This window comes from Stenella coeruleoalba, assembly GCF_951394435.1.
Source record: "Stenella coeruleoalba genome assembly, chromosome: 1".
NCBI classification, from domain to species: Eukaryota; Metazoa; Chordata; class Mammalia; order Artiodactyla; family Delphinidae; genus Stenella; species Stenella coeruleoalba.
Genome location: NC_137169.1, coordinates 32,524,166 through 32,544,441, shown reverse-complemented (window position 1 = coordinate 32,544,441; position 20,276 = coordinate 32,524,166). Strand labels below are relative to the sequence as shown.

The 20,276-nt window shown below is 39.8% G+C and overlaps 1 protein-coding gene across 3 annotated transcripts; it reads right to left on the bottom strand.

The window, feature by feature from the left end:
• Nucleotides 1–6,803: 6,803 nt before the first annotated feature.
• On the bottom strand, nt 6,804–20,018 carry ZFP69B (ZFP69 zinc finger protein B). 3 transcript variants are annotated; one of them, XM_079926342.1, is made up of 6 exons: nt 19,940–20,018; nt 18,993–19,426; nt 15,240–15,325; nt 13,133–13,259; nt 12,771–12,869; nt 6,804–9,194 (listed from the first exon to the last, which is right to left on the bottom strand). In XM_079926342.1, the coding sequence occupies exons 2-6, from the start codon at nt 19,117–19,119 to the stop codon at nt 8,026–8,028; spliced, it is 1,608 nt and encodes a 535-aa protein (XP_079782468.1). In that variant the 5' UTR covers nt 19,120–19,426; nt 19,940–20,018; the 3' UTR covers nt 6,804–8,025. The 3 variants fall into 3 exon arrangements, with proteins under 3 accessions (XP_079782468.1, XP_079782470.1, XP_079782469.1); XM_079926344.1 differs by having other exon boundaries at nt 12,771–12,866; XM_079926343.1 differs by having other exon boundaries at nt 19,931–19,989.
• Between the last annotated feature and the right edge of the window lie 258 nt (nt 20,019–20,276).

The following is a 20,276-nucleotide window of genomic DNA, read 5'->3' as shown; positions in this document are numbered from 1 at the left end:
TAACTGAGATGCTATCAGATGCCTGGCAAAAACAAATACAAATCCTCTCTGGAGGAAAGCATTATAATTATAGGCCTTAGATTGTTCCTACATGTAAGTTTTTGTAGAAATGGTGAGTACAGAGTTAAAGATAAGCCGGTACCCAGGGAAACTAGACTCCTAGTGAGTATTTCAGCAGAAACACAAACAACAGAAATAGACCTACAAAGACAACTGCTTTTGGAATTACCAGATGCAAAGTATAAAACACTTTATGTTTTCTTTGTTTAAAGAAATAAAAGATAACTCAGACAGTTTTGGCAGATACCTGGAAACTATAAAAAGTGATATAACATATTTTTAAAAAACTAAATAGAAACTCTATGACAAAGAAATACAGTAACAAAATTAAGAATTCATTGAATGCATATAATGGCAGATTAGACATAGATGAATAGAGAATAAATGAAATGGAAGGTAGGTCAGAAGAGATTATCTAGAATGAAGCATTAAGAAACAAAAGGATGAAATATATAGAAGAGAGAATAAGAGACATAGATGTTACAGTGAAAAGATCTAGCATAAGTTTAAGAGGAGAGACAGAGACAGTATTTGAAGAGATAATGGCTAAATATTTTTTAATACCTGTGAAAGCAAACAGATCACATATTTAAGAAGCCAAATAACTCTCTAATGAGTTAAATAAAGAGAAATCTACACCTAGACACATCATAGTGAAACTGAAAAAAACTAAAGACAAAGAGAAAATCTTAAAAGTGTCTGTGGTAGTTTTAAAATATGCCCATTCCTTCCTCCCTCTCCCCTTGAATGTGAGTCAGACTAACTTCTAAAGAATAAAATGTGGGATTCCCTGGCAGTCCAGCGATTAATACTCCATGCTTCCACTGCAGGGGGCGTGGGTTAGATCCCTGGTCTTGGAACTAAGATCCCACATGCCATGCAGAGTGGCAAAAAAAAAAAAAAAAAAAAGAGTGGAATGTGGTGGAAGTGACAGTATGTGATTTCAGAAGTTAAGTCACAAAAGATTGCCACTTCTGCTTTGTACACTCTTTGATTGCTTGCTCTGAGGAACTTGCCAGCCATTTGAGTTAGCTATCTTGGAAGTGTATCCTTTAGCCCCAACCAAGCCTTCGGATGACTCCAATCTCAGCTGACATCTTACTGCAACTTCATATTGACTGAATTCTGAGCCAGAATCTCCCAACTAAGCAGCCTCTGAATTACTGACTCATTAAAAAATGTGAGATTAAAAAATGTTTATTTTTTTAAGCCATTAACTTTTGGAGTTACTTATTATGCAGATATTCCTAATTAATACAGTGGCAAATTTTGATAACTAGCACAAGCAGCATTGTGACAGCTAACTTATCATCTGTGATAATGGAAGCCAGAAGACAGTGGGATGAAATCTTCAATGTGTTGTGAGGAAATAATTGACAACACAGAATTCAAAAAAAATCTTTCAAGAATAAAGGAGAAATAAAGACATTTTCAGACCAAAAAAATGAGAGAGTTTGCCACCAACAGACTACATTAAAGAAAATTTTCAAGGCTGAACTTTAGGCAGAAAGAAAATGATTCCAGACAAAAGGACAAAAATGTAAAAAGGAACAAAGAACAAAGGAAAAATATGTGACTATAAAGGAGCATTAATGATGTAGAGTAAAAATCTTAATAATTTGTGAGGTTAAAAAAATAGATTTGGAGATACAGGGATATATGTATATGTATAGCTGATTCACTTTGTTATAAAGCAGAAACTAACACACCATTGTAAAGCAATTATACTCCAATAAAGATGTTTAAAGAAAAAGATTTAATATCCAAAAACAACGGCGTAGAGATTGGGAAGAGGGTGAATTGAGTTAAAGTATCCTAAGTTAAAGTGTTATAGTTAAAGTGCTCTAAGGACTATTGTAGACAAGAGTAGAGGTATTCATTAACATTACATTCTGATAAGTAGAAAATGTATATTGTTAGCCAGTAGACTTATATTACTGAATATGAAAACCTATTATAAAGTTATAGTATCAGTAATTAAGACAATGAGGTAGGTATTGGTGCAAGAATAGATAAACTGACAAAGGAACAAGAGTCCAAATTCAGACCTACATATAGACCATCACCTGATTTAGAAAAAGGGTGGAGGAAAAGAAGATTTTTTAAATAAGTTGGTGATGGGTCAGTTGGACCTTTATATTGACCTCTACTTTACAACATAAACAAAAATCAGTCCTGATGGATTTCAAATCTAAATGTGATAGATAAAACAAAATTTTTTAGAAGAAAGTAGGAGAGTATTTTTACAACCTTGAAATGGGCATAGATTTATTACATGGAATAAAAAGTGCTAAACATAAAGGACAAAATTAATAAGTTAACCCAGATTAAAATCAAGGACCAGAGATTTCAGGTATTTTTGGTGAGGGTATAAATTGGTACAACTATTTCAGAAAAGCATTTGGTAGTAGCATTTACTGAAGCTGAACATTACGATCCAGCAATCCTATCCTTTGTTATATAACCAACAGAAATGGATACATGTATTTACCAAAAGACATATACTAGAATGTTCATAGAACATTCTTTATATTAATCCCAAACTGGAAACCACCCAATGCCGATCAGCAGTGAACTGAGCAAATAAATATTGCTATATCATACAATAGAGTACACACAGCAATGAAAATAGAGACTAGAACTACACACAACAATATTGATGAATCTCACAAATATAGTATTGAGCAAAAGAAGCCAGATATAAAAGAATACATGTAATTCTATTTAAATAAAGTACAAAAACAGGTGAAATTAACCTATGGTGTTAGAAGTTACCTTTTAGAGGATAGTGACTGGAAGGGAGCACTGCTTCTGTATGGCTATAATTTGTTCTTAACCTATGAACTGGTTACACAGATGTGTTTAACATTTTGAAAACTCATTAAGGTATTTATCTCTATATATGCACTTTTCTGTATGAGTATCATAATTTAATAAAGTTTCTAAAAAATGCATGTTGCAAAGCAGAAATAGACACACAGACGTAAAGAACAAATGTATGGATACCAAGGGGGAAAGGGGTGGGGTGGGAGGAATTGGGAGATTGGGATTGACACATATACACTATTGACACTATGTATAAAATAGACAACTGAGGGGAACCTACTGTATAGCACAGGGAACTCTACTTAATGCACTGTGGTGTCCTAAATGGGAGGGAAATCCAAAAGGGAGGGGATATATGTATATGAATGGCTGATTCATTTTGCTGTGCAGTAGAAGCTAACACAACATTGTAACGCAACTATGCTCCAATAAAACTTAATTTAAAAATTAAAAAATAAAGCATGTTGTAACATTCAGGGTAACCACTAAAAGAACAGAAGTAGAATATCTAACTTCAAACCTAGTAAAGAGGGGGAAAGAAGTGATAATATATAATCAACCCAAAAGAGAACAGCTATAAGTGGGGAGCTATTTTATACAGGGTAACTCAGGAAGATCTGTCTGATGAGATGCTATTTGACCTGAGACCTGAAAGAAGTCAGGAAATGAGCCACATTTATATCTGGAGAAAGAGCATCTTAGAGAAGGCGAAGGCCCTGAGGTGGGAGCAGGGATGGGCATATGCATGGACCAGCAAGAAATGCTGTATTGCTTGAGGCAAATCATAGTGAGAACATAAGTCATATGGGTACTATCTGGAGAATAAACTGTAGGGGATGCAAGTGTGCAATAACCCATTGTGAAAGAAAATAGTGAACTAGATTAAGTGGCAGCAGTGGGGGTGATGAGAAAAGATATATTTTGAAGATAGAGCCAACAGAATTTTCTGAGGGATTGAGGAGTCAAGATGATTCTGATTGGGCAATTGGATGCTTCCATTTACTGAGACAGGAAATACTGGAAACAGAGCAGGTTCAGAAACGGACTTGTTAAATTTGAGATGCCTAATACACATCCAAGAGTCAATTATGCACTGGGAATTAAAAGTCTGAAGTGCTGTTTGGGGTCAGAAACATAAATTTCGGTGTGCAGTGATCTGAATGTGTCCCCTCCAAATTCATATATTGAAATCCAAAATACCCAATTGACAGTAGTTAAGAGGTGGGGCATTGGGAGGCACTTAGGTCAGGGGGGTGGAACCCTCATGAATGAGATTAGTGACCTTAGAAAAGAGCCCACTGGGCTCCCTAGCTCCTTCCACCATGTGAGAACACAGGGAGAAGTCGGTAGTCTGCAACCCAGAAGAGGGCTTTCACCAGAACCTGACCATGCTGCTATCCTGATCTTGGACTTTCAGCCTCCAAAATTGTGAGCAATAAATTTGTGCTATTTATAAGCCACCCAGTCTATGATATTTTTCTTACAGCAACCGGAACAGACTAAGGGTCCATTAGTAACAGACCATTAGTAATGGCGGGAGAGGGAAAGGGAGTTTGTTCTCTGGTGTCTCTTCTTATAAGGGCACTAATTCCATCATGAAGGTCACTCTTATGACCTCATCTAACCCTAATTACCTTCCAAAAGCCCTTCTCCAAATACAATCACATTGGGTGTTAGAGTTTCAACATACATATTTTGAAAAGAAACTTTTAGAAAAATAAAGGTAAATAGAGGAAACTTACCTGTGTTTTGAAATCAACTACATATATTTTCATAAAAATGTCTCATCAGAGAAATTAAAAGACACGTGAATGTCACACACAGCCCAGCTCCTGTCCCAACAGTTTAACCCATCCAGCGTTTCAACTGCTTAGCTGTGCAACCTTGGGCATATCATTTATCCCCTCAGATCTTCAGTGTCTTCATTTATAAAATGGGGGAAAATAATAGTATCCATTTCACAGGAATGAAGCCATTTAAATAAGGTCATCTCTGTAGATGTACAGAGTGTGTTTAGCACAAACAATCAGTTGAAAGAGGATGACAAACAATGAGGGGTATTTGGATAATTGACTAGAAATTTGGAAAGCAGAAGGGTTTAGATCCTCAATTGCATCAGATGTAAAAACACAAACTCAAAATATAGGAAATAACCTTTTCAGTGATACCAAGACTAACAATAGTCATACAAATAAATTACATATGAAGGGATGAGTTAAACTGGAGTGGGGGGCTGTTGAAGGGGTGGAGCCTGGCTTCCCCTGGGAGAGGGGCTGCGCATGCCACCATTCAGTCTCCATTTCAGCCCTGTTTCTTACCCCTGTCTCTTCTGTGTCTGGTGTCTCTGATTCCAGAGCAAATTGTCCTTCTCCAGAGAATAAACTCTAGTCTCCTTTGGGATGAAGGAAGGTGGTAATGTAAACTCTCTTACAAAAACAAAGATAAAGTCATGTAGTTAATCAGCCCTACTTAACTGCATTTTAAACAAATTAACTTAAAAATACCCTTCTATCTTAAAAGTATGTCAGTTATGATTCACCATTCTTAGAGGCTTATAAATTCTGATCCATTTGCAAAGAAAAAAAAGGAAACGAAAAGGTTTCCTCACCTATAAAATCTAGGTGAGACAGTATAGGAACTGTCTTTCTCTACTGTCATCATAGATACGTAATTCAATTCAGTTCAAATCAAAGCAATTCAACAAATATTTCTTGAGTCCCTACTGTGTGCCAGGCACTATTCTAGGCACTTATAATACACTGGCAAACAAAACAGATCCCTGCTCTCATGGAGCTTACATATTAGTAAGGGGAGACAATAGTAAATAATAAGCATAGTAAATATGTAAATTATCTAGTATGTTAGGTGATATGTGATATGGACAAAGAAAGAATAGAACAAATTAAGGGGGGTTGGGAATATTGAAGTTAGGGGGTAAGGGACAGGTTGCAGTATTAAGTAGCATGGTCAGAACAGGCTTTAGTGAAAAGGCAACATTGAGCAAAGATGAGAAGGGAAGTGTAGGATGTCTGAAGGAACAGCTAGTGCAAAGGCTCAATGGCAGGAAGAGGTTGGAGTTCAGAAGAAAGGTCTAGGCTGGGGACGTGAATTTGGCAATTAAACAGAGATAGTATTTTAAGCTATAAGACATTATATGAGATCACTGAGGCAGGGACTCACTGAGGCAGAGAAAAGTGATGGTCATGCCTTTCACTAAAAGAAGCAATCAGAGAAAGCCAAATTCTTGGGAAATCTAAGACCATAGAAACATGGACAAACATATATAAAGAACAGTGAGCATCCTCACTCTGTCCTCTGCCCATCAAAGTCATACAGAACCTAAGAGTTAGAAGGCAGTTGTTTTTTGTTTTTTTTAAAGTAAATATACTAATAGAAAATATCTAGAGATAATGGTATATATTCTGGATTAACAGCTTTACTTTTGATAGTTCACACAATGCTCAGGCAGTTGAATTGTCTGTTCTTCCATTTAAGAGTAAGAAGTTGAACTTGACCAATCTTCAATTATGTTTGGAAGGATGCAGTATTTATAAATACAGTGAAGTACTATGAATCAACTCCTCCACTTCTTCTCTCATACTTCCCTGCCTCAGTTTGGCCCGTGGTCACTTTCTCCCTGGTCCTCTTTGGTGGGCCTCTGGATGTGTTTTTCTGGGGCTATCTCAAAGACCCTCCCACTCAGCAGAAAGCACATTTTTGAATCTAATACTGTACATTTGGCAAATGGAAAGTCAAAAACAATTAAAATGGCAGCCACCAATCTTAATATATCTATCTTCAAAAAAACATCAATATGTATTAAGGAATTATGGCTTAATTTTCTTACGTGTAATAATGGCATTGCAGTTAAGTCTTAACAGAGTGGTGGTTATCTTTTAGAGATACATCTCAAAGCACTTGTGGATGAACAAAAAAGCATCATTATGAACTAAAGTCTGCATAAATATCTCCATAAATAATTCCTAGGTTTCCACAATAGCATCATAATTGTGATTTAAAAAAATTTTTTTTGCAACAAAATACCAAAGGAATTGGTAAGGAAATAAGATTTTTGGCATAGATATAAACAAACATACAAATTTGACATTAAATGACAGTCCATTGTCAGTATCAATCATTTTACATACTCTATAGCAGGAGTGGCAAACTACAACCCTCGGGCTAAATGCAACTCAAACTTGTCTTTTAAATAAAGTTTATTGGAACACAGCTACACCCATTCATTTGTCAGTGGTTCTCAAGTAGGAACTACCTTGCCCTCCAGGGGACATCTAGCAATGTCTGGGGAAAGTTTTGGTCATCACAATGGATGAGGGGACTACTGGCATCCAGTGGCCAGGGATGCTGCTAAACACCCTACGATGCACAAGATGGCTGCCCATAACAAAGTATCTGGTCCCAAAATATCAGCAGCACCAAGATTGAGATACCCTGATTTATATATTGCCTCTGGATGCTTTTGCACTAAAATGGTAGAGTTGAGTAGTTCTGACAGAGGCCATATGGCCTACAACACCTAACATATTTACTATCTGGCCCTTTATAGAAAAAGTTTGCCAATTCCTCTCTATAGAAAACCATAAAATATAAGTATCTCATGTATAGCACATTATCTATCAAGTCTAGAAAAACCCCTTTAACATTATTTCTTCTAGAAATGAGACAACTGTCATTTTTATTTATACCTCTTCTAGCCATATAAAGAGCTATAGTAAAGATTATATTTTATTCTGATTCATTAAAGGGATATTTAAAACAGTGACTCTCAAAGCCAATCACAGATCACTGGCCTGTTGTGATGATTTCACTGGCCCACAGTGAAATGAGAAAAATAAAGACAAATTTGGGAGATTTTCATAAAGCTAAGTTAATTCAAATGTAAAGGGCTGTTCTCTATGAATATATCCTTCCTGTATTTTTAAATATTAAAATGCCCTTTCTTTTCTGAAACAATGCAGATAATAGGTAGTTCTTTTTTTAATATGGCAAAATTAATAGTTGTAACATTGGGTCAAACCATTAAAAAATAATTATTGGTTCTTGAAATCCAAAAGTCAGAAAACCATAGATTTAGAGGTTTTTGCTCTGATTTGGGGATTCTTTGATGTCGAACATATTTCACATATCATTGCTGAAGGTATTTCTTAAATGTGTTTTGCAATGTCGAATGAGTGATGAACTACAGCTGAAGGCTTTTCCACATTCATTACAATCATATGGTTTTTCTCCAGTATGAATTCTCTGATGTTTAGCAAAGGATGAATCATGCCTGAAGGCTTTCCCACAATGACTGCATTTATAAGGTTTCACTCCAGTATGGACTCTGTGATGGATAGAAAGATGTATTCTCTGGCTAAAGGCTTTCCCACATTCCTTACATTTATATGGTCTCTCCCCAGTATGAGTTCTCTGGTGTTGAGTTAGGTATGTGCTGTGGCTGAAGGTTTTACTGCATACATTACAAATATAGGGTTTCACACCAGTATGAATAATCTCATGTTGCCTGAGGTGTCTAATCTGGAAAAATGCTTTTCCACAGTCTTTGCATGTAAAAGGTTTCTCTCTGACATGAGTTCTCAGATGCTGGATCAGCCCAATGCTCTGGCTGAATGCTTTCTCACATACACCACATTCATAGGGTTTCTCCCCAGTATGAATTCTAACATGTTGAGTAAGAGATGATGGATGTCTGAAGGTTTTCCCGCATTCTTTACACTCATAGGGTTTCTCGCCAGTATGGATTCTCTGATGTGGAATAAGGGATGAACTTTGGCTAAAGGCTTTTCCACATTCTTTACATCTGAAAGGTTTCTCTCCAGTATGAATTCTCATGTGTTCTGTAAGATGAATGAGCTGTTTGAAGATTTTTTCACAAATATTACATTCAAAGGTTTTCATTCTTGTATAATTCCTTGAGTGATTAATCAAACCTAAATTGTATCTACTTTTCCTTCTAGATATGTCATATTTATGGTGTCTTTTTCTTGGAGGATCTATTGGTCCTGGAATAACTTTTGAGCACACATTAATACTTTTCACACATCTGTTAGATTCTTGGCCTCTCTCCTGTGTGAGTGTTTTCTTGTGGATCAAGGGGATTTGCCCTGCACCCATTCCTTGGTTCTCCTCGTGGTTTTCTAACTTATGACATTTGGAGTCCCTTCCCAATGTGGAAACCAAGGTGCTTCCTCTTGTGGACCTTTCCATCATCAGGTCATGGTGTAATTCTTCCCATGAGATGTCACTCTTTAAGACTGACTCTTTGGTTTCTGTTTCATCCTCCAAGTCTGAAAGAAATCCAAAAATATAAATAACTCATATTCACTGAACTTTAAAAAATAAATGGCCACAGTGAGAACAGGAGGGAAAAAAAAATAATATATACTAGGTACAGGAGGGTTGGACTGTCTTCAAATAGGATCCTACCACGTAGAGAGCTGATGTGAAAGTAACAAGGTGGTCAACACAAAGAAGCTGTTAAAAGTATGTAAGGTGACTTTAAAAATTGGGAGGAGTTCATCCATGAGAATTGCAAGAGGAAATGGACTAAGATGAAAGCATCACTGGAAGGGCAAATATCAGAGATAAGACAAGGAGATAAGAATTCTAACATGATATCATCTCGAGCTTATATTTCTATGATAAAATTTTATTTACTTAGAAAAATTTAAGTATCTCATACTCTGTGCATGTTAAAATAAAACATCAAATAATATAGAAATGCATTCACTGAAAAAAGATAGCCTCTCTCAATCTCATCCCCATTTCCTTTAATCTCTTAGGAGTTTGGAATGCATCTGTTCAGACATTTCTCAATAATATACACATGTGAATGTGTGCATTTGTGTATATATGGTCATAAATATACATTTCTACCCAAAAAAGGGGATCATGGAATACATATAGTTCGGCATCTGGTTTTTTTTTAAGCTCAATTATATGTCTGTACATTTAGATTTATCTCATTCTTATTAACAATTGTACTACATTCTACTTACAAACATATTTGTTTGACTTTACTAAAAAATATTTAGGTTGTCTCTGATTTTTCACTTTGTCATTATATGTAAGCTTGTGTACACTCCTGTCAATGTTTCATAGGATTTACTAAAAAGAAAGTATTGGGTATGAGTATGTGGGCTATCACTGAATATGGGTGCCCCTCCCTGCAAACTCACTGGATTTTTATCAATCTTCAAAATTTCTGCCTACATAAGAGGTGAAAAATGATTTCTTAATTTGTGACAAAACATTAATTACACTGTAAACTCTTAAAAGATAGAGAATATGTATTTTATCCGTAGTATACATGACACAGCATTTTTGTATGAGGGAGTTTCCTGGATTTTTACTCTCTATTCCTATCCAACCAGTCTGGACCCTGTCATCCTAAAGCACCAATATTTCCAGTTCACAGCAAAATCTTAGTCCCCAGAATGTCTAACCTCATTTTAGTAATAGCACATACACAGTACTTGGTAATAGCTGAATAAATTTTGGAGTGGACTCACAAAGCAAGTAGAGATGTTTGGATTACTTACTACAGGGAATAAGAAGGCATTTAACTTTTCTTTTTAGGGTAAAAAAAAGATAAATGTGATATTTCAAGTGGTCAAATCTGGCAGTAACATTCAAAATGATTCAGAAAGAAAAGGAAGACATCAACAAATGCAACTAGAAATTATAGTAATTGGCATGGGATGATGGGAACCTGGCTTAGCAAGGTCAACAGAGATGAAGAGTAGAAGTGGACCTAGCAGGTAATATCAAAGAAAAAACCACGGAGAATGAGGGAAAAACAGAGTAGAAAGCATGATACATTCTTGCTGATACCATGATTTCTAGTCTCAGAGGCTAAAAGAACAGGAGGAGTCAGGATAAGAACTTTGTTTGAGAGAGAAGATAGCTTCTGTTTTTGGATATGCTGGGCTTGAAGTAACAACAGCATGTCTATATAGAGATGTCCCAAACACCAGGGATATGTGAGAATAGAGTTCATATGAACATATATGACAAAGATGAAAATATGGGGAATATAGATGTCAAAGGGATAGTTGAGACCATCATAATGCATTTGTGGGAGTTTGTGCAGAAACAGAACAGCAGTGTAAAAGACAGAGTCTCCTCAGGGATTGTGGCAGAGACTGTTGGCCATTCTGAAATCTCTTCTCCCTACTTCTGGACACACAACTATACTATATTTCTCAATCTTCCTTGAATTTGATTGAGTGAAGTGACAAAGGTCTCCCCCATTAAGTGAATGAGAGTGAAAAGTGATGTTAGCCATTCCAGTCTGGCCCGTAAAAACCACCCAAATGAACCCCTCTGTGCTCTTCTTCTACTGCTGGCCAAACTTAGTTGATGAGGAGGCCCTTGAGGATGATGGAACCACCATGCGGAAGGAATCTCTGTCCCTGAATTGTCAGGGGGAAAAGAACTGTCCACTGAACTAAACAGATCAATACATGAGCAAGAAAGTCCTATTCTGTGTGAGCCAAACTTTACAGTCTATATACTATAGTAGTTTAGCTTAGCCTAACAAAGGTGTCAATTATATATCTGCATTAAAAAAGGAGACTGATGAGAAGCATTGAAGAAGCAATAAGAGAGACAGAGGAGACAAAAATTATTGAATTAGCTGGTGGAAGAAAAGATACCAAGAAGGTGGTGTGGTCTATATAACCTAATGCTGCCCTGCAGGACAGCACCATAAGAACACAAACTGTGGCAGCTTCCCTGGTGGCGCAGTGGTTAAGAATCCGCCTGACAATGTGGGGGACATGGGTTCAAGCCCTGGTCCAGGAAGATCCCACATGCACGAAGCAACTAAGCCCGTGCACCACAACTACTGAGCCTGAGCTCTAGAGCCCACGAGCCACAACTACTGAAGCCCCCATGTCACAACTACTAAAGCCCATGAGCCTAGAGCCTGTGCTCCACAAGAGGAGCCACCGCAATGAGAAGCCCGTGCACCACACGAAGAGTAGACCCCTCTTGCTGCAACTAGAGAAAGCCCGTGTGCAGCAACAAAGACCCAATGCAGCCAAAAATAAAATAAATAAAAAATTTTTTAAAAATAAAAATGGGTTGTAATTAAAAAAAAAAAGAACACAAACTGTGGATTCAGAATGATTAGACAAATACTGATTCCCCAAGTAGTAGCTAAACAATCATGTACAGATTTCTTAACCTAAGAGCCTTCTTTTCCTCATTTGTAAGATGGGGTTAAAGTAGGCACAGGACTCGCAGAAGCCAGCTTGGAAAACAGTGTCATTATTACTGTTACATTATTACTGAAGTTGAAGAAGACTATTAAAAGCCATTGGATTTGGTAAGAAGGAATTCTGTAGTGACTTCTCAAAGAGTCATAAATTATCTGAAACAAAAGTTAAATTACACAAGTTAAAAAGAGAATCAGAATTGAAGATATGGTCATAAAATAAGATTTAGGAAAAAATTTTAAATGGAATCATCACAGAAAGTGAAAGTCAGGATACAATAACATAAGGATCTGGTGAAGGGTACTGTCTTTATGAGGCAAGATCCATGGATAACTGAATGTACAGGAGAAAGAAACTATGATCAGGGTAAGGTTTAGAATGCTGGAGAAAGCAAGAAAACCACAAATGTCAGGTCAGGAGAAATGGTGAAGGCCGCTAACCATGATGAGAAAGGCATCTCTTTTCCTCTGACTCCAAAGAAACTAATGAGAAGAGGCAAGTGCAGGAAAGGGGGGACAGAGTGGTAATCAGGTTTCTTGTGGGTCTCACTCAGGTGGCTGCAACCTCCCCAGTGGCCTGAAGAAGACTTTAAGCCGAACTCTCTGGCAAACATGACAAAGGCTCCATCTGCCTTGCTCTTACCTGGACTTGGACCTCCTGAAATCTCTCTCTCCATCAGCCATGGTTGTTCTCCCTTCTCCAACTGGGAAATCACACCAGGTTTGGAAAGCTGATACCCTGCTTGTGAAGAAGAAGAAAACTACACGTGCTGAGGTCAAAGAGGCATCCCAAGAATTTAAAGATAGTTCTTTGTTATTCAGGCCTTCTGGAGGGTAGAGTAGAAAGACCAGAGCAGAAAAGACCACAGCAATCCTGACTTGATGTTCAGAAGGAATTAGAAATCTCTAACACAGAACCCAAAGACCAAGCATACCACTTAACTTAGAAATAAAGATTGTTATTCCAATAGACAGGTTCTAGTTACAAGGGGAACCCATCCTTACCCACTGAGACCAGGTTCCCATAGTTCTCCAGCATCACCTCCCGGTACAGATTCCGGTGAGCAGGGGCCAGCTGCACCCACTCCTCCTGGGTGAAGTCCACAGATATGTCTTTGAAGGTTAACAGTTCCTAGAACATCAAATATGTTCCTTTTCAGCCAGAGTTAGGAAGTTGTTCTAACCTTGTCTACATGCTAAGAGATTTTAGCCAAGTTTTCCTGGATACCCTTTTTTTTTTTTTTTTTTTTTTTAAATAAAAGCAAATCCATCATAGGGTTGGAGAAACACCACTCAGCAGAGATTCTCCTCAGGCTAGACAGGTCTAGTCTATGTCAGTCTGTATGTAAGGACTTAAATTTATGAGGTAGCCTGCCACATGTGGGAGCCCATCTCTGATGCAGGAAAGGCTAGAAAGAGATCTCTTTGTCATCAAGCCTCTGCCAGTTCCTACGGACACCCTCTTGAAAACTGGCTGATTCTCTGCTGGAGGTTACAAAACAATGCAGGGAGTGTGTAAGCTGTCTTTTCCAACTCACAATTTGGTTGAAGGCAAAATACTCATGAACTATATTAAAGAAGGTCACAGAACAGTATATAGTAATTTAGGTTAAGGACAATAAAAATCAGGAATATTTGAGAAAGGAAAGGGTTCAAAAGGGGCTAAGGCCACAAGAGAAAACAGGGACCCTGGTTGGGCTGAAAGAATTGGTTAAAATGAGAACATTTCGGGACTTCCCTGATGGTCCAGTGGTTAAGAATCTGCCTTCCAATGCAGGGAAAGCAGGCTCGATCCCTGGTCAGGGAACTAAGATCCCATGTGCTGCAGGGCAACTAAGCCTGCGCGCTCTACAGCCCGCGTGCCACAACGAAGAGCCCGTTTGCTGCAAGGAAAGATACTGCGTGCCACAACTAAGACCCGACGCAGCCAAATAAATAATTTTTTTTTAAAAAATGAGAACATTTCAGCATGGATAAGACCCTTAGCTGGGTATTTCTGTTAGTAAAAAAAGTATGTGAGAACAGCACATTTTTAGAGGGAGCACGAATTCTGCCTAGTAAGGAAGATTCCTTGACCAAAGCAGACACTGCATTGTGAGGTACAAGAGCCTGTTATGAATGAGCTACACAAATTAAATAACCATTTGGGTTATTTTTTAAAAATATTACCAAATGCAAAGAGAACCCAGAAGCCGGAAGGCTGAGATAATAACAAATTCCTTAAGTATGGAATTAAGACTATTTTAATGCTTTTTATGTATTGTAAATAATTCTGGAATGCATTTTAGGCCTACTAGACACTAGCCTCCATATTTAACTGATGAATTTGAGGAAGGTTAAAGACATGGGACTAAACCCTGTACCATGTGATTTTGGAAGTTATGATCACTCCACTTTAAAACTCTTCTGTTCTCTAATAATATCTCCTTCTATAATGGTTTTCTCTGATTACTCTCTAATTCTCTTGAGTTTCTCTATGCTTCCGGGGTTTGGCTGTGCAGAGCTTTGCCTGCTAGTGTCACTGGTTTTCTGATGAGCTCGTGTATGATACACAGACACTATTACACTGCTCTTGGAAGTTCTCCTTCCTTTTCTTCTTAGCCTGTTTAGTTTGTGTCCTTTAGGACCTGTCAGTAGCTTCTCTACTCATTTCTCTATCATCTATAATTCTGCTCCAGGACATGACCAAAAATCCTTTCTTAAAGGTCATTAATGAAGTGTATACATCTCCAAGAATATCAGAACCTCTCTGTTCATTTTAAAGTGTTGCTTTAAATATTTTACAATGTTTGTCTTTCCCCTGGATGACATCTTGAGATGCTTAAGGGCAAGAATTATATTATATACTTTTTCTCTCTCTTACACACACACACACTCACACACATGATTTTTAAATTTGTTGTATAAATGGCTAGAGGTTTGCTAGAAACAAGAGGGTTTCTGAGGAAGGTTACTACAGGTGGGGAAAATGCCTGTGAAATCAATCCATGCAGCCTGGTTTCTAACAGGTTAAGAAAATCCAATCCAGGAAGTCGAGTCAAAGAAAATTGAAGCCAGGGCTCTTAAAATCTGAGAAACAATTTCAAGAAAGTGACAGGAAACTCCAACCTACCTGGGATTCTGCTGTCAGGGACCCAGATGCCACTTCATCTTCAAAACTTTCTCCCCGGGTCTCATCAGCATCCTGAGATAGCAGAACTGGGAAAGGAAAAGAGCTATGAGGTTTGCATCTTCCCAGATCCCCCAAATAGAAAACCTGCCTGCAGACCTGCTGAATCTGGCCCCTCTCTCAATACATTCAATACAATGAGGGACATTCAGAGCAACTCAAGAGCAGGCTGGCGCCTCCTTAATGAGGAGGATCTGCAGTGCGTTGATTGGGGGATTAATGTTTCCCAATGGCCAACGCTGGTCCAAAAGCACAGACCTAACAGGCCATTCCTTTGTACAAAAATCCTCAAAGGTTCCCCACTTTCAAGAAAGAAAAATCCAAACACTTTACCATAGACTTCAAGATCCTCCACAACCAGTCCAAAACTGCTTCTTCAAGTATTACCTGCCTCTAAACACCATCCTTCATCCTCTGGACACACCCACCACATAATCCTATTCACCATTCTTTGAACATATCTGGATAGCACCCACCTCAGTACTTTCCCCCAAGTCCCACTCGGTGAAAAACTGAGGTATCCTTCTAGACCAGTCTGAGTGAAGTTTTCTCAGAGCCCCTTAATGAGAGGAAAGCTTCCTCTCCCCTGAATTCCTCCAACGCTTTTTTTTTAAAAATATTAATTTATTTTATTTATTTATTTTTGGCTGCATTGGGTCCTCATTGCTGCGCGCGGGCTTTCTCTAGTTGCGGCGAGTGGGGGCTACTCTTCGTTGCGGTGCGTGGGCTTCTCATTGCAGTGGCTTCTCTTGTTGAGGAGCACGGGCTCTAGGCACGTGGGCTTCAGTAGTTGTAGCACGTGGGCTCAGTAGTGGTGGCTCGTGGGCTCTAGAGCACAGGCTCAGTAGTTGCGGCACACGGACTTAGTTGCCCCGCGGCATGTGGGATCTTCCCTGACCAGGGCTCGAACCCGTGTCGCCTGCATTAGCAGGCGGATTCTTAACCACTGCGCCACCAGGGAAGCCCCAAAGCTTGGTTTTTATCTCTACTCTGGTATCTATCTCAGGCTGCCTCCTATTATATTTATTTTTATACTTATCACTGTCAATTGAGTATTAGTATGAGTATATGCATAGAAACTGTATCTGGTTCATTTTTTCCCATCTGCTACTTAAACACAACTAAATTATGCCAGGCTGCTAGAATTCAAGAAATAGTGGCTGAAATTTGACATATTAAAAATATGAACTAGCAATTAAGGCACATGAATTATTGTCCTTGTATTTTCCCCTTAACTTTTTATCATGAATATTGAACACTCATATATCTAACACATTAAATGATTGTTAACATTTGCCATATTTGTTTCATCTATCTATATTTTTTCTGAACCATTTCAAAGTTGCAGAAATTATGATACTTCCTCCCTAAATACTTCAAAGAGTCTTCTCCTGCATAACCATGATACCAATTATCACACTTCAGAGAGTTAACAATAATTCCATAGGATCATCTAAATATTCAGTCCATATTCAGATTTCCTCAATTGTTCCCAAACTGTCTTTTATCCTAGAGTTTTTCCAATTAAGGCTCACACATTTTAAGTGGTTATTAGTCAAAGTCTCTCTTACTCTAGACAGTACTTGCCTTTCCTTCATGACACTGGCATCGACTTACTGTATCCTCATGGTGGGGTTTCTCTTATTTCTCCATCCCCTGTATTTTCTTTAAACCAGAAGTTCAGCCTTTAAGATTAATTTGGATCAGGTTAAACATTTTAGGAAACATTTTAGGCAGGGATTCTTCATGGGTGATACCATGTGCTTTATATTACGTCACCCAGAAGGCACAAAATGTCAGGTTATCCCATCATTGGGACACTTGGTTAAGATAGTGATCACTAGGACCTCCCTGGTGGTGCAGTGGTTAAGAATCCATCTGCCAATGCAGGGGACACGGGTTCAAGCCCTGGCCCGGGAATATCCCACATGCTGCAGAGCAACTAAGCCCGTGTGCCACAACCACTGAGCCTGTGCTCTAGAGCCCGCAAGCCACAACTACTGAAGCCCGTACGCCTAGAGCCCGTACTCCGCAACAAGAGAAGCCACTGCAATGAGAAGCCCGCGCACCGCAACGAAGAATAGCCCTGCTCGCCACAACTAGAGAAAGCCCGGGCGCAGCAACGAAGACCCAACGCAGCCAAATATAAATACAGTTATAAAAAAACAAAAGATAGTGACCACTAGATCTTGTCACTGAAAAAGTATGTCCTTTCCCTGGCATTTAGCAAGTGATTTGTGGGGGCCATACCTTGACACCATGTGAATATCCTATTCCCTACCAACCTTCCAATTACTTCATTTACAGTAAAATATTCTATCATTCTTTCTACATTTATTATTGGCAGGTATTCTCTGAAAAGGATGTAAAAAGCAAGGTAAATGCATCCTTCATTCCCATAAAAATCTATTTTCAACATAAGAAATCAGTGTATTAATCACTTCCAATGTGGCAGATGAGTTTTCTCCCCCCCTCCTCTGTTATATTTATTTATTTTGGGGGGGGTTCCTAAATTCTTTTTCATTTTTAAAAATTTTTATTGGAGTATAGTTGCTTTACAATGTTGTGTTAGTTTCTGCTGTACAGCAAAGTGAATCAGTAATACATATACATATATCCACTCTTTTTTAGTCCCTTCCTATTTAGGTCACCACAGAGCATTGAGTAGAGTTCCCTGTGCTATACAGAGTAGGTTCTCATTAGTTTTCCATTTTATAAATAGTAGTGTATATTTGTCAATCCCAATCTCCCAATTCATCCCATCCCCTCTTCCCCCCTTGATAACCATAAGTTTATTTTCTACATCTGTGACTCTCTTTCTCTATTTTAAGTGTCATCATGAATGCGTGGAATTTTACTTATTTAAGGTGTTACAATCAATCTGGACACTTAGGGCTTCCCTGGTGGCGCAGTGGTTAAGAATCTTCCTGCCAATGCAGGGGAAACGGGTTCGAGCCCTGGTCCAGGAAGATTCCACATGCCGCAGAGCAACTAAGCCCATGCATCACAACTACTGAGCCTGCACTCTAGAGCCCACGAGCCACAGCTACTGAAGCCCATGCTCTGCAACAAGAGAAGCCACTGCAATGAGAAGCCCGCGCACTGCAATGAAGAGTGACCCCCGTTCGCTACAACTAGAGAAAGCCTGCGCCCAGCAACGAAGAGCCAACGCAGCCAAAAATAAAATAAATAAAATAATAAATAAATAAATAAAAGGCCCTTTAAAAAAAAAAGCTGGACACTTAAACTGTCCGCAATTTGAACCGGGCTTCTGCATCCTTCTGGTAGACGTCCATTGGTCTTTGAGCTCTTCCTTGCTATTCTAGCACAAGATACTCTGGTCTCACCTGGTACTTTCCCTACTGCCTTCTACTTCTGACCTACCCACCCAATACCTGGACAGGTCATTCATTTGATTCACATTTCCTCACTGTAAAATAAGGAAAATCAGGCAAGTCCTCCCAGCCCCACGCACCCATGGGGAAGATAAAAAGAAATAACATACACAGCCATTATGAAATATTAGTTTTAGTCTGAACTAACCACTACTACTTGGGAAAACCCCAAGCCAGGAGCAATAATCAAGAACTCCAGAGACCTTTTACCTAAGCAGATGCTTCTGCTCAGGTGCCCACTTTCCTTCCCACCCTAGACGATGCTGCTTTGCCTCCCTCCCACCCAGCAGTCTATTCTCACCTTCTCCTTCAAACATCTTAGTCACGTCCTCCCACAGGGGCGCCCTCTCCGTGGCCTTCTTTGGATGGTGCAACTTCACCCAGGTGCTGGTCTCGACGGGCAGGGTGATTAGGAGTCTCTGAAGCATGATAACTTCGGCGCTCCTTTCTGGCGAACTGTACCTCAGCTCACAGGGCAGAGAGTCCTGACTGGGCTTGTCCACTTTTTATGAGGAAACTGCCGGAAACTGACGGAAGGCTTCACAGTTGCACGGGTGTCCTCCACTCTCAGGAACCCGGCGAACATACAGCACCAAAATCCGGAGTCTGGACCTTTTTACTCCCTAGGCTCTCAGAAACACCTCCCATCCTTGCGCTCCATCTGTCTCCTCAGCAGGCAGCGGGAGGCTCCAGACGTTTATTCTAAATCGCCAAGTCTACAGGCCCCTAGCCATGCTGGTTAGAAAACATCAGAGTCAGCAAAAGGATCAGGAAAGTTCAATCACATGGTCAGAATTCTAGAACTTGCACCAATCACTGAACATTGTTTACAAAAGATACATGGAGACCGTGGATATATACAGTCCATATGGTCCAAAACACCGTGCTGGGGTCATGAAGCATAAAGGGATAAATAAAACCCAATTCTTTGTTTTAGGCAGCACTAGGTTTAAAGTAGTCTGAGATTTGGAATCAAAAAGGATCTGGCTTTGAATCCCAGCTCCCTCCCTTGCCGGCTGCGGCAAATCCCGTAACCCCGCTAATCCAGTTTCCTCCTCCCGAAATGGAGAGGATAAACCTTTTCTCCAGGGCTGAACCGCCCGGCCCTGCCCTCGCAGCCTTTGTCTGAGCCGACTCTGGGGCGCGGGGCACACTGCGCGCCACTGGTGACAGCGGGTGGGGCCGAGGCGGCGCTACCCGGCTTGTCCCCTCCCCAGACCCAGGGGAGCCCTGGCTCACCCCTCTCACCAGCTCGGGCCGCACGCCCTAGCCCTCCCGCCGCGACGGACCGGTCTCCGCGCAGTGCCAAGATGCCCCACGTAGCGCAGCCCGGCCGGTGCGCCTGCGCGGCAGCAGCCTCCGCGCGCGGTTCCCGGCGTCCTGCGGGGCAGCCTGCCAGCTCGCCGGTGCCTCCCGGGATGCGCCCTGGGATACTGTCCCATCACTCTCCGTTTGCACGCAGCTCGAGACCCGAACCCAGGGAGAAGCAGCCTGCTCCTGCGGAAGGAAACAAAGCCTGTGTTCCCGTCCCCGCCGAGACTACTGAATAGAACCGGCTCCCCTCTGCCAGGCATAGATGTGTGTA

Excerpts from the sequence above, each read along its gene's own strand:
- ZFP69B (XM_079926342.1), bottom strand. The coding sequence starts at position 19,119 with ATGCTTCAGAGACTCCTAATCACCCTGCCCGTCGAGACCAGCACCTGG. Across the intron at positions 13,260-15,239 it reads CCCTGACAGCAGAATCCCAG|GAACTGTTAACCTTCAAAGA; the intron begins GTAGGTTGGAGT and ends TTGATGTTCTAG. Across the intron at positions 9,195-12,770 it reads TTCAGGAGGTCCAAGTCCAG|ACTTGGAGGATGAAACAGAA; the intron begins GTAAGAGCAAGG and ends GATTTCTTTCAG.